At 50.8% G+C, this 13,678-nt stretch overlaps 1 protein-coding gene across 2 annotated transcripts in view; it reads right to left on the minus strand.

Annotated features, from left to right (window-relative positions):
- Positions 1-13,166, minus strand: part of SYCE2 (synaptonemal complex central element protein 2) — a 20,723-nt gene extending 7,557 nt beyond the window's left edge. The window contains exons 1-2 of one of the 2 annotated variants that reach the window (XM_016935206.3): positions 13,059-13,166; positions 12,038-12,153 (exon numbers count right to left, since the gene is read on the minus strand). In XM_016935206.3, coding sequence (XP_016790695.1) covers positions 12,038-12,153; positions 13,059-13,073 — 131 coding nt within the window. In that variant the 5' untranslated portion in view covers positions 13,074-13,166. The remainder of the gene's footprint in view (positions 1-12,037; positions 12,154-13,058) is intronic. The other variant, XM_001155819.7, reaches the window with a different exon arrangement.
- Positions 13,167-13,678: the final 512 nt, after the last annotated feature.

Below are 13,678 nucleotides of genomic sequence, written 5' to 3' on the forward strand. Positions count from 1 at the left end.
TGGGGCTACAGTGTACCTGCACCTCCTTGCTCCCACCAGGTGAGGTAAATACCCGTTGAATTATATTTAAAGAGCATTTAAAGAAATGCGCACACACAAAAAGTTGTTGGTCCCATGCTGTACATGTAACTGTAATTATGTAATTCAAATATTGTGTTAACAAGTGAAATAGTGGCAGAAGAGTGACAGCTGTCTAAAAAGCTAAACAGAATGAAAAATTTTGAGTAATATGTAATGTTCCGTAACTTCATAATATTCAATGTAATAAAATGGAACTTCAGTTGGGTATGGGAGAGAGAACTAAAATTGAAGCAAAGATCATAAAAATCTAGAAAAATTCTGCATATAGATTGCTCTGCCAAGGCCTTGTTCTCTGCTTTAAAAACAGAACTGGGGCCGGGCGCGGTGGCTCAAGCCTGTAATCCCAGTACTTTGGGAGGCCGAGGTGGGTGGATCACAAGGGCAGGAGTTCGAGACCAGCCTGGCCAACATGGTGAAACCCCATCTCTACTAAAAACACAAAAAATTAGCCAGGCGCAGTGGCGGGCGCCTGTAATCCCAGCTACTCAGGAGGCTGAGGTACAAGAATCGCTTGAACTCGGGAGGCGGAGGTTGCAGTGAGCCGAGATCGCACCACTGCACTCTAGCCCGGGCAACAGAGTAAGACTTCGTCTCAAAAATAAATAAATAAATTAAATTAAATTAAATTAAATTAAAACAACTGAAAATTGTGGGTAATGCATTGTGAATGAAGTTTATGGAAAAAATGTGATCTGATAAGGCAACCCATTGGTATTTTAAATTAAGATATATTTTTTCTTCTTCTGATTCTCTGGTTTATTTGACTGGTTTGACGTCTGATCAGTTAGCGGTTCTGGCCAGGTAGAGCTGCCCCTGTGAGTCACAGCTAACATTTCCTCAGCCATGTTCCCGGCACTGAGCTAAGTCACATGCTTTGTCTTGGTGCATCCTCACGACCACACTCGGGTCGTCTGCTGTTCTCTTTACGTTATGGCTGAGGACATGGGCTTAGAGTGGTTACACCACCTTCTCAAGGTGGAGGACAGTCTGTGGCAGAGCTGGGCTTTGTACCCAGAAGGCCTGACTTCCCAGCTGGTATCCTGCTTCCTACTAAGGCACTCAGGCGCCACTCCCCTCCTGGATCTTACATTTCCTCGTCGCCCTCTGAGGTCCTCCAGCTCTGAAAGGCCAAGCCTTGTAGGTGTGGACAGAGCAGTTCCTGAATGCAGCAGGTCACACTTGTGTCCACAAGCAGGTTACTGATTACTTACAAAAATAAATCTCGGCCAGGCACAGTGGCTCACGCCTGTAATCCCAGCATTTTGGGAGGCCGAGGCGGGTAGATCACCAGAGATCAGGAGTTCGAGACCAGCCTGGCCAACATGGTGAAACCCCGTCTCTACTAAAAATACAAAAATTACCCAGGCATGGTGGCATGTGTCTGTAATCCCAGCTACTAGGCGGACTGAGGCAGGAGGATCGCTTGAACCTGGGAGGCAGAGGTTGCAGTGAGCTGAGATCGTGCCACTGCACTCCAGCCTGGGCAACAGAGCGAGACTCCATCTCAAAAATATAAAATAAAATAAAAATAAATCTCAGCTATCTCAACCAGGCACAGTGGGCTCACGCCTGTAATACCAGCACTTCGGGGGGCTAAGGCAGGTGAATCGTGAGCTCAGGGTTTTGAGACCAGCCTGGGCAACATGGCAAAACCCCATCTCTACAAAAAACACAAAAATTAGCCGAGTGTGGTGGTGTGTACTTGTAGTCCCAGCTACTTAGGAGGCTGAGGTGAGAGGATCACTTGAGCCCGGGAGGTCAAGGCTGCAGTAAGCTTGATCATGCCACTGCACTGGAGCCTAGATGATATCATGCCACTGTACTCCAGCTTGGGCGACAGAGTGAGACCCTGTTTCAAACAAACAAACAAAACAACCACAACACACATATACACCCCTCCCCTCTCCACCCGGTCTCCCCCAGCCGGCCACCTCCCTCTTTCCTCCCCATCAAGGCCAAGGTTCTAGAAGGAGCTGCTTAAATTTTCTGGGCTTTTTTTTTTTTTTTTTTTTTTTTTTAGAGAGAGAGAGAGAGTCTCACCCTGGGCTTCTTTTCTTTTCTTTTGAGACAGAGTCTCGCTCTGTCACCGAGGCTGGAGTGCACTGGCATGATCTCAGCTCACTGCAAGCTCTGCCTCCCGGGTTCACGCCATTCTCTTTCCTCAGCCTCCCGAGTAGCTGGGACTACAGGCGCCCGCCACCACGCCCGGCTAATTTTTTGTATTTTTAGTAGAGACAGGGTTTCACCGTGTTAGCCAGGATGGTCTCCATCTCGTGACCTCATGATCTGCCCACCTCAGCCTCCCAAAGTGCTGGGATTACAGGCGTGAGCCACCGCGCCCGGCCATCGTGGGCTTATTTTCTTACCCCCATTCACTTTTCAGTCCATTGTAATCAGGTTCCTCCCCCGGTTCTCAAATGAAACAGCTCCTACCACAGTCACCATGACCTTGTGGTTAGACCGATAGACATCTCAGAGTGACATGCTGACCTCTTGGCAGCAGCCAGCACTGCTGACCACCCTTCCCTGCTACTCCCGACATGTGGTATCCCAGAGGTCTGTGCTTGGGCCTCTGCTGTCTTCTTGCCAGACACCCTCAATCACACACTTGCTCTGCAGTGAGGCCTCCATGCCTCCTCCCTGCTGGCCCCTGCAGCTAATATCCCAGCCACCATTCCGCAATGCACAGGCTATTATTCTCCAAAGGCATTCATTCCCGTAGCATGGGATCCCTGAACAGTCCCCTTTCCCACCTACGTCCTGTCTCCTCCAGAAAGTGTTCCTTGGCTGGATTAGGTGCACACAGCACCTACGGTTTCACTGTTTACACCTTGGCCTCCCCCTGTAGTCTGCTGAAGGGCCAGGGCCATCCTTCATCTTTGTATCTTCAGTACTTACCCCTCATGAGAGAAGCAATAAATGTGTGCTAATAAGTAAATGACTTGCAAGTACTTTCCATTACCATCCACACTTTGGATTCTATCATCTAAATTCTATCATCCCAGCCCATGCCTCTCTCCTGAGCACCCAAGAATATATGAAACCTCCTAGCCTCCCCACATGGCTGTCTCAAAGGCATCTGAAACTCCACATTTGCACAACCAAAAGCGTCATCTCCCAGGCAACCCGATTTCATCTTCCATTCCCTTAGTTAATGACATAAAAAGCCACCTGGTTCCCAAGCTCAAAACTTAGCAGCAAGCCTAGAGTCCAGCTTCTCTCTGTCCCTCTGCATCCTGTCTCAAAATCCCCTCATTTCTACCTTCTTTGTTTTTTTATTTTTATTTTTAATTAATTTTTTTTTCAGATGGAGTTTCACTCTTATTGCCCAGGCTGGAGTGCAATGGCACGATCTCGGCTCACCGCAACCTCCGCCTCCTGGGTTCAAGCGATTCTCTTGCCTCAGCCTCCCGAATAGCTGGGATTACAGGCATGCACCACCACACTCGGCGAATTTTGTATTTTTAGTAGAGACGGAGTTTCTCCATGTTGGTCAGGCTGGTCTCAAACTCCCGACCTCAGGTGATCCGCCCGCCTCGGCCTCTCAAAGTGCTGGGATTACAGGCATGAACCACTGCGCCCAGCCTTTTTATTTATTTGTTTTTGAGACAGAGTCTTGCTTTGTTGCCCAGGCTAGAGTGCAGTGGAGTGATCTCAGGTCACTGCAACCTCCAACTCCCGGTTTCAAGCGATTCTCTTGCCTCGGCCTCCCAAGTAGCTGGGATTACAGGCACCTGCCACCACACCCAGCTAATTTTTGTATTTTTAGTAGAGACGGGGTTTCAACATCTTGGCCAGGCTGGTCTCCAACTCCTGACCTCGTGATCCACCTGCCTCAGCCTCCCAAAGTGCTGGGATTACAGGCGTGAGCCACCATGCCCGGCCCTACCTTCTTAATGTCTCTAAATCTACCATCATTAGCAGCTCTATAACTTTCACTTCTCAACTAGGCCATAGGGACCTTTATTTTATTTACTTATTTATTTTTGTAAAAAATTTTGTAATAAATTTTATGTAAAAAAATTTTTTTTTTCTTTTGTAAGAAATTTTCTTTTGTAAAAAATTTTGTTATTATTATTTTGTTTTTGAGACAGACTCTCACTCGGTCGCTCAGGCTGGAGTGACAGGCTGGAGTGTCGCTCAGGCTGGAGTGGTGCAATCTCAGCTCACTGCCACCTCCACCTCCTGGGCTCGAGTCATTCTCATGCCCCAGCCTCCTGAGTAGCTGGGACTACAGGCACACGCCACCACGCCCGGCTAATTTTTGTATTTTTAGTAGAGACAGGGTCTCACCATGTTGGCCAGGCTGGTCTCAAACTCCTGACCTCAAGTGATCCGCCTGCTTCGGCCTCCCAAAGTGCTGGGATTATAGGCATGAGCCACCGCGCCTGACCTTTTATATATATATATATTTTTTGAGATGGAGTCTCGCTCTGTCCCCCAGGCTGGAGTGCAGTGGCACGATCTCGGCTCACTGCAAGCTCTGCCTCCCAGGTTCATGCCATTCTCCTGCCTCAGCCTCCCGAGTAGCTGGGACTACAGGCGCCCGCCACCACACCTGGCTAATTTTTTGTATTTTTAGTAGAGGCAGGGTTTCACCATGTTAGCCAGGATGGTCTCGATCTCCTGACCTCATGATCCGCCCGTCTCGGCCTCCCAAAGTGCTGGGATTACAGGCATGAGCCACTGCGCCCGGCCTGACCTTTTTTTTTCTTTTGAAGACAGGGTTTGCTACATTGCCAAGCTGGAGTACATCAGTACAATTACTGCAACTTTGAACTCCCCCAGGCTCAAGTGATCCTCTCATCTCTGCCTCCTGAATATCTAGGACTACAGGCGGGTACCGCTACTCCTGGCTAAATTTTGTTTAATTTTTCTGTATAGATGGAGGTCTTGCTATGTTACCCAAGCTGGTCTCAAACTCCTGGCCTCAAAAAATCCTGCCTCGGCCCCCAAAGTGCTGAGATTACAAACGTGAGCCACAGTGTCAGCCCCCAGTGACATTCTACACTGTAATCTGATTTCCTACTCCTGTTTGTCAGCCTAAAACCGTCCCCACCAGCCACAAGATCAAGTCTAAATTCCCTCACACAGCATACAAGGCCTTCCAGGGCCCTGGCCTCCACCCTCTCTTCCAGCCTTAATGGGTTTTTTTCTTTTTCTTTCTTTTTTCTTTTTTGAGAAGGGGTCTCACTCTGTCGCCCAGGCTGGAGTGCAGTGGCATGATCTTGGCTCACTGCAGCCTCCACCTCCTGGGTTCAAGCAATTCTCCCACCTCAGCCTCCCCTGTAGCTGGGATTACAGGTGCCTACCAACCATGCCTGCCTATTTTTGCCTTTTTTTTTTTTTTTTTTTTTTAGACGAGGTCTCGCTCAGCTGCCCAGGATGGAGTGCAGCGCCACGATCTCGGCTCACTGCAACCACTATCTCCCAGGTTCAAGTGATTTTCCCATCTCAGCCTCCTGAGTAGCTGGGATTACAGGCACCTGCCATCACACCCAGCTAATTTTTGTATTTTTAGTAGAGATAGGGTTTCACCATGTTGGCCAGGCTGGTCTTGAACTCCTGACCTTAGGTGATCCACCTGCCTTGGCCTCCCAAATTGCTGGGATTACAGGCGTGAGCCACCGTGCCCAGTGCAGCCTTACTGTTTTCTTTTTTGTTTGTTTGTTTTTTTCAAGACAGAGTCTTGCTCTGTCACCTAGGCTGGAGTGCAGTGGCACGATCTCGGCTCACTGCAACCTCTGCCTCCCGGGTTCAAGCAATTCTCCTGCCTCAGCTTCCCAAGTAGCTAGGATTACAGGTGCCCACCACTGCACCCAGCTAACTTTTGTATTTTTAGTAGAGACAGGGTTTCACCATGTTAGCCAGGCTGGTCTCGAACTCCTGACCTCGTGATCTGCCCGCCTTGGCCTCCCAAAGTGCTGGGATTACAGGCGTGAGCCACCAAGCCCGATCTAGCCTTACTGTTTTCTACAGCCCCTCCATCTGCAGCAATTGGGGACCTACCACAATTTCCCCAAACATGTCAGCCTTTGCCTGGAATGACTTTCCCTTCCTGCCTCCTTCATAATGGAACATTTGGAACTTTTGCTTCTCTACCCCCGCTATACCTAGGCCTTGCTGGTCACAAAGCTGCCAAAGTTTATGAACATCAGTCCCCTCCAGCGCACGACACCTTGAGGGTGCAGACTACACCCTACTCATTTGTTTTGCAGCACCCCAAAGGCTTCATCAGTTTGCTGAATATCTAAATGAATGCAGCACTGACATTGGGGCTCCCACACCTCCTCGTACCCAGTTCACCTTGTTGTCTCAGCCTCTCCTGGATGCTCTCAACAGTTTCAGACCCTAAAATTAAAATCGATGAGAGCACCAGGTGTTTCTTTTTGTGTGATTGTTCACAACCTGCTTGAGCTGCTAATGGTTCAGAGCTGCTCCTTTTTAAGGCTCAAGGGATGAGGCTGGAACCGGTTTTCATGGCAGCTAAGCAAACAGTAAAAAAAAAAAAAAAATCACTTGAATTCAGCTAATTCGAGTTTCATGGTAGGACAAAGGCCTGCATCAGATGTCTGCTGAGAGCTTCTTTATTTTTCCAACCTCTCCTTTGGGGATTTATCCTTTTCGATTTCATTTTTCTTAATACTCAGCAGCTGCATATTAATCAGGATGCTAATGAATCATAGGCTTCCCTGGGCCTGCATTCACCAATTAACTTTAACAAACAAAATGCGTGGTGTCCTCTCTGCTGGCTTTCCCGGTTCCTAGGCTGGCTTCTGTTGCCGAACCCTGGACCGAGGCCAGAGAATGCAAGTCAGCCCAACACAGCACGTCGGGTGTGCATGGCCTGCGCCCGGATTGGGCAGTGGGCTGGGGGCTGCGAACACAGCGCTGCGTTCATCTATTATGGTCTGTCCTTCTAAGAAGTCCCTAATTTGGCTGCGAGGATTAGGACATAGTTCCCAAGCAGGGCCCACGCTGGCAGGGGGCCCAGGAGCTGCGGAGGAAATGGGTCTAAGCGAAGAGACCATCTGTTCGCTCCAGGTAAAGCTGTGATTGGCAGGCGACTGAGCCAGAACTGCCCGCTGGTGGGGCCCTCCCTCCGTGGCCTCTAACAGATATACAAGTAAACAATCCGCCAGCCACTTATGACCACCGCGGGTGGCAGTACCGGGAGAGGAGGCAAGCTAATCAAACATTCAAGGGGGGAACACAACAGAATCTCTGGCGCTTGGGCAAAACAATGTTTTGCTGAAGTACAGCCAGGAAGGGGGAAGGTTTGAATGGAAGCTGATGAGCCAGTTCCTCAACCTCTCCTTTTCTCTCTGGAAACGTGTTAACATTTTAATCATGTTGCTGAGTATCTGCTGCTGGATCTATTAACTGGCCCCTGCACTGGTTTTAATCCATCTGTTTTTTGGCCCAGGGTTCCTGTGGAGCTCCTTGAAGTCTCTAAATGATTTGCAGTGGTCTGTATCTCTTCACTACACAGATCCTGGTCTAAACATGCTATTCCGCAGTAAGGTATTAGCAAACAAACGACTTCAACCATTGCTTCCCTTTTTTTTGGTCTCCAATTGATAGCACACACCTATAAACCATTTCACGCGTGGCCTGCTTTCCAGCAGAGGAATGTGCGAGGAGAGGGAAGCTGGCTTGCTTTCTGCCTAGAGTCCTCAGGGCCCTGTCCTGACCCTCCTCTCACTCCTTCTCCAGGTGAGCTCATTCATTCCACAGCTGCTGCTGAAACAGTGACTCCCACAGAACCATCTCCAGACCCTCACCCCACCCCGAGTTCCGGGTCAGAAAGTTGAACTGCATCCTGGACATGTGGATGTCCCTGGCCACCGAAAGTGGCTCAGATAAACAAGGACAACACAGAACTCATGTTCTTGTCTCTGCCAGAGAAGCCACCACCTACTGGAAACCACCACAAGCTGGAAAGCAGACAGCAGTGATGTGCTTGTAAGCATTTAGCAACTGGCTGTGTGATGGGGGGGAAGCCCTGATTCGTAGTGTTTGCCAATTTCCGTGGTGCAGAGCCTCCCACCATTAGCCAATTTCAGGCTACCAACATGAAGACGCTAAATGCCAAGTTGGGAAGAGATGTGTAGAATCGGCTCTTTCAAGCCGGTAGGAGCTGGCCCCAGTACATCATGGCCGGGAAACATCCTCCCTCATCCCCTTCCTGTGTCTTATGGCACAAGGCACTTCCTCCATCTGCCCTGCTAAAGGCCACCCCCCACACACCCCCCATAAAAGCCTCCCACTAGACCTCCCTACACCCACACATTCTCCCTCCCAACCATTCTCCACAAAGCAGCCATATTTTTTTATTAATATTTTTTGAGACAGGGTTTTGTTCTTGTTGCCTAGGCTGGAGTGCAATGGTGCAATCTTGGCTCAGTGCAACCTCCGCCTCCCAGGTTCAAGCGATTCTCCTGCCTAACCCTCCCAAGTAGCTGGGATTACAGGCATGCACCACCACCCCTGGCTAATTTTGTATTTTTAGTAGAGACGGGGTTTTGCCATGTTGGCCAGGCTGGTCTTGAACTCCTGACCTCAGGTGATCCATCTACCTCGAACTCCCAAAGTGCTGGGATTACAGGCATGAGCCATCATGCCCAGCCTGCAGCCGTATCTTTTTATAACGGGAACCTGAGCATGTCACTTCTGTGACCCAGCAGTTCCTCTCCTAGGTATGAGTATGCCCAGAAGAAATGAAATCATCTGTCCACACACAAACTTTTCTAAATGGATTTCATAGCAGTGCTGCTCATAATAGCCAAAAAGTGAAAACCACCCGAATGACTATCAACAGATGAGTGGATAAACAAAATGTGGTAGACTCGTGGAATATTATTCAGCCATTGAAAAGATGAAGTCCAGATGCAGTGGCTCACGCCTGTAATCCCAGCATTTTGGGAGGCCACTGTATCTGGCCTGGAGTGATGAAGCTGTTTTAAAGTTGACTATGAGAATGGTTGTCCAGCTCTGAATATACCAAAAGCAATCAAATCATACCCTTCAAGGAGGTGAGCCGGGCGCAGTGGCTCACGCCTATAATCTCAGCACTTTGGGAGGCCGAGGCGGGCGGATCATGAGGTCAGGAGATTGAGACCATCCTGGCTAACACGGTGAAACCCCGTCTCTACCAAAAATTAAAAATAATAATAATAATAAAAAAAGCCAGGCCTGGTGGCACATGCTTGTAGTCCCAGCTACTCGGGAGGCTGAGGCAGGAGAATTGCTTGAATCTGGGAGGGGGAGGTTGCAGTGAGCCAAGATCATGCCCCCTCACTCCAGCCTGGGCAACAGAGCAAGACTCCATCTCAAAAAAAAGAAAAAAAAAGGTGAACCGTATGCTATGTGAATTATATCTCAAAGCTGTTACTGAAAAAACCTCTAGGATAAAGTCTGTAGCCCACAAAATGCCTCATAACCTGGCCCCTTCTGCAGCCCTCCCCTTGCACTCACCCCTGTACCCCACTCGCTCGCCTAGCCACACTGGCCTTCCTTTAGCTCCCCGAATGCCACGAGCAGGGACTTCGCACGAGCTCTTCTCTCAACCCCTCCTTCCCCACCCTGCCCACACCTTCTGCTTCAACATCTCTTCTACAAGGACACCTTCCCTGGCTCCCCGTTCCAGGCTGGCTGCCCACAGGGGAAAGGTCTCCCAGCACCATGATCTCTTCCATGTTGTTGTTTGGTCAGATGCAAACACCAGGAGGGTATAAGCATGTCTGTCTGGAGGACAGGAGTGTCCCTGCTGCCAATCACAATACTGCCATATCAGCCTTTTTTTTTTTTTTTTTTTCCTCGAGACAGGGTCTCACTCTGTCGCCCAGGATGGAGTGCAATGGTGCTATCTTGGCTCACTGCAACCTCTGCCTCCCAGGTTCAAGCAATTCTCCTGCCTCAGGCTCCGGAGTAGCTGGGATTAAAGGCATGCGCCACCACGCCTGGCTAATTTTTTGTATTTTTAGTAGAAACAGGGTTTCACTATGTTGGCCAGGCTGGTCTCGAACTTGTGACCTCGTGATCCGCCTGCCTCGGCCTCCCAAAGTCCTAGGATTACAGGTTGAGCCACTGCGCCCGGCCAACATGAGCCTCCTTCTTGCTCTTTTGAGAACACATCAAGCTTATTCCTACCTGAGGGACTTCATACTTGTGGCCCCCTCTGCGTGGAAGGTTTGGGCCCAGAATGCCTCCTGGCTGGCCTCTTCTCATGTGACCTCTTCAGAGTTCTCCAACTGCTCTAAGGTCCCTGTCACTCTACTTGCTCCTTACTATATTTTGTTTCTTCATTCCACTTACTTGCCACCAGTTGAAATCACATTATTCACTTATTTATTTTTGAGACAGGGTCTTGCTCTTCCAGTGCAGTGAAGCAATCACGTCTCACTGCAGCCTCGACCTCCCAGGCTCAAGTGGTCCTCCCACCTCAGCCTTCCAAGTAGCTAGGACCACAGGTGTGTGCAACCGCACCACACCACGCTCATTTCTTTCTTTCTTTTTTTTTCGGAGAGATATGTCTCCCTCTGTTGCCCAGGCTGGTCTCAAACTCCTGGGCTCAAGGGATCCTCCTGCCTTGGCCTCCTGAATAGCCAGGACTACATGCATGCACCACCACGCCTGGCTGATTTTTGTGTTTTTAGTAGAGACGGAGTTTCACCATGTGGGCCAGGCTGGTCTCGAAATCCTGACCTCAAGTTATCTGCCAGAGCCAGCCTCCCAAAGTGCTGGGATTACAGGCGTGAGCCACTGCGCCCAGCCTCTACTATATATATACTTTTTTTTTTTTTTTTTTTGAGACAGAGTCTTGCTCTGTCACCAAGGCTGGAATGCAATGGCATAATCTTGGCTTACTGCAATCTCTGCCTCCCAGGTTAAAGCAATTCTCCTGCCTCAGCCTCCTGAGTAGCTGGGATTACAAGTGTCTGTCACCATGCCTGGCTAATTTTTGTAGACACAGGGTTTCACCATATTGGCCAGGCTGGTTTCAAACTCCTGACCTCATGATCTGCCTGCCTTGGCCTCCCAAAGTGCTGGGATTACAGGCGTAAGCCACCGTGCCCGGCCTACTAAATTTTTCTTTTTTCTTTTTTTTGAGACGGAGTCTCACTCTGTCGCCAGGCTGGCATGCAGTGGCATGATCTCGGCTCACTGCAACTTCTGCCTTTGGGGTTCAAGCGATTCTCCTGCCTTAGCCTCCCGAGTAGCTGGGACTACAGGCGTGCGCCACAACACCCAGCTAACTTCTGTATTTTTAGTAGAGACGGGGTTTCATCATGTTAGCCAGGATGGTCTCCATCTCTTGACCTTGTGATCCACCCCCCTCGGCCTCCCAAAGTGCTAGGATTACAGGCATAAGCCACCACTCCTGGCTTTTTTTTTTTTTTTTTTTTTTGAGACAGCGTTTCGGTCTTTTTGCCCAGGCTGGAGTGCAATGGCGCCATCTCAGCTCACTGCAACCTCCACCTCCTGGGTTCAAGCGATTCTCCTGCCTCAGCCTCCTGAGTAGCTGGGATTACAGGCATGTGCCACTATGCCCAGCTAATTTTGTATTTTTAGTAGAGACGGGGTTTCTCCATGTTTGTCAGGCTGGTCTCAAACTCCCGACCTTAGGTGATCCACCCGCCTTGGCCTCCCAAAGGGTTGGGATTACAGGTGTGAACCACTGCACCTGGCCAATATTTTTTAATAAATTGGCCCGACATTCTGGCCCGCCTCTAGTCCCAGCCATTTCGGAGGCTGAGGTGGGAGGATCACTTGAGTCTGGGAGGTGGAGGTTGCAGTGAGCCGTGATCATGCCACTGCGTGGTGACAAAGCAAGACGCTGTGTTAGGAGGGAAAAAAAAAAGCAGCAGACGCTGGCATAGCCTTGTGGAAGAAAAGGGTGAATGAGAGGGACCCAGGGGCCTGTGTAGACCCATAGGGCTGGGATCTTCCTCACCTAGCTGGCCCTCCACCAGCTTCCTCCTCGCAGTTCTCTTCCCACCGCGGATGCTCCTTGCTCTCCCCCAAGGGCTGCGGTTCCTGGTCTTTGCATTTCACATGGGGCACGTCCACCTGCAAGCACAGTCAGGACGGAGGCCAAGGAGGGAGGATGAGGAGTGAACAGATCGCCCTCCTGCCGACCCTTCAACTCTGGTCACCTTGATGTGCTGCTGCGGGACGGTGGGGACCCGCAGGAAAGACGGGCAGGGCTGGGGCAGGTGCCATGAGGGCAGGGGCATGGGGTGAAAGGACACTCTGTCCCTAGGGGACACCAGGACACCAGACCTAGAGGGGCCGGGTGAGGGCAGGGCTGTGGGAATGTAACTGGAGGACCTGGGCTCCTAACTGGTATGTGTGTTGGCTGGAGTCCTTCGAGAAAGGAGAAGAGGTAGGAGAAAAGAGATGAGGCCGGGCGCGGTGGCTCACGCCTGTAATCCCAGCACTTTGGGAGGCGGAGGCGGGCGGATCACGAGGTCAGGAGTGCGAGAACAGCCTGAGCAATATGGTGAAACCCCGTCTCTACTAAAAATACAAAAATTAGCTGACGTGGTGGTGCGTGCCTGTAATCCCAGCTACTCGGGAGGCTGAGGAAGGAGAATCACTTGAACCCGGGAGGCAGAGGTTGCAGTGAGCCGAGATCACGCCACTGCACTCCAGACTGGGCGACAGAGTGATACTTCGTCTCAAAAAAGAAAAAGAAAAGAAATGAAAGAAACGGGTGCGGTGCGTGGGTGTTTGTGCCTTTCTCTACTCCGTTCCGGCCACGCGCCATGTGTGGAAATCAGATCCGTCAGTGCGTCAGTCAGGGCCGGGTTCAGTCAGTCAGGAAATTTGAGGCCAGGCCTGATGAGAGGGAGCCCCAATGGCAAAGGACAAGCGGCCGGGCTCGGGTCCGCTGGAGATGGCTGGGATCGCAGCCGTTCCCTGCCTATCTGTCCGCCCGCCCCACGCGCGAGAAGGAAACAAGCGCCGCGTACTCCCTGTCGCTCCATTCCGTATTTTCCCGCCTTCAAGCTCGCACCCTCTGCGCATGCGCCGACCCCGCCCCTGGCCAGCTGCGCTCCCGCGGCGAGTGTGTTGTGACGCGTGCTCCCGGCCCCGCCCCCTTTGAGAACTTGAGCGGCCAACTGGGCGGGGCCGACCGTTAAGCAGCAGTTTCGCGGTCCGGGGGCTGCGCGCGCAGTCGGCGCCCCTTGGGAACAGGAGGGCGCGCTCTGGGTGCGCTTGTGTGCCCCTGTGAGGCTCCTGGGTTCCACGGGGCGCCCAGGTTATACGGATCTCAGAGTCCTGTATTTATTCGGTGCTTCTAACTTCATCCACTCTGCCTTGGAAAATATTCTCCATAACAATTTTTTTTTTTTTTGAGACAAGATCTTGGTCTGTCGCCCAGGCTGGAGTGCAGTGGTGCGATCACAGCTCACTGCAGCCTCGACCTCCCAGGTTCAAGCGATCCTCCTGCCTCGGCCTCCTGAGTAGCAGTGTCATTCACCACGCCCTTCTAATTTAAAAATATTTTTCTGGCCGGGCGCGGTGGCTCACACCTGTAATCCCAGCACTTTGGGAGGCCGAGGCGGGTGGATCACCTGAGGTCATGAGT

The sequence above is a fragment of the Pan troglodytes genome, chromosome 20 (assembly GCF_028858775.2).
Source record: "Pan troglodytes isolate AG18354 chromosome 20, NHGRI_mPanTro3-v2.0_pri, whole genome shotgun sequence".
Lineage (NCBI taxonomy): Eukaryota > Metazoa > Chordata > Mammalia > Primates > Hominidae > Pan > Pan troglodytes.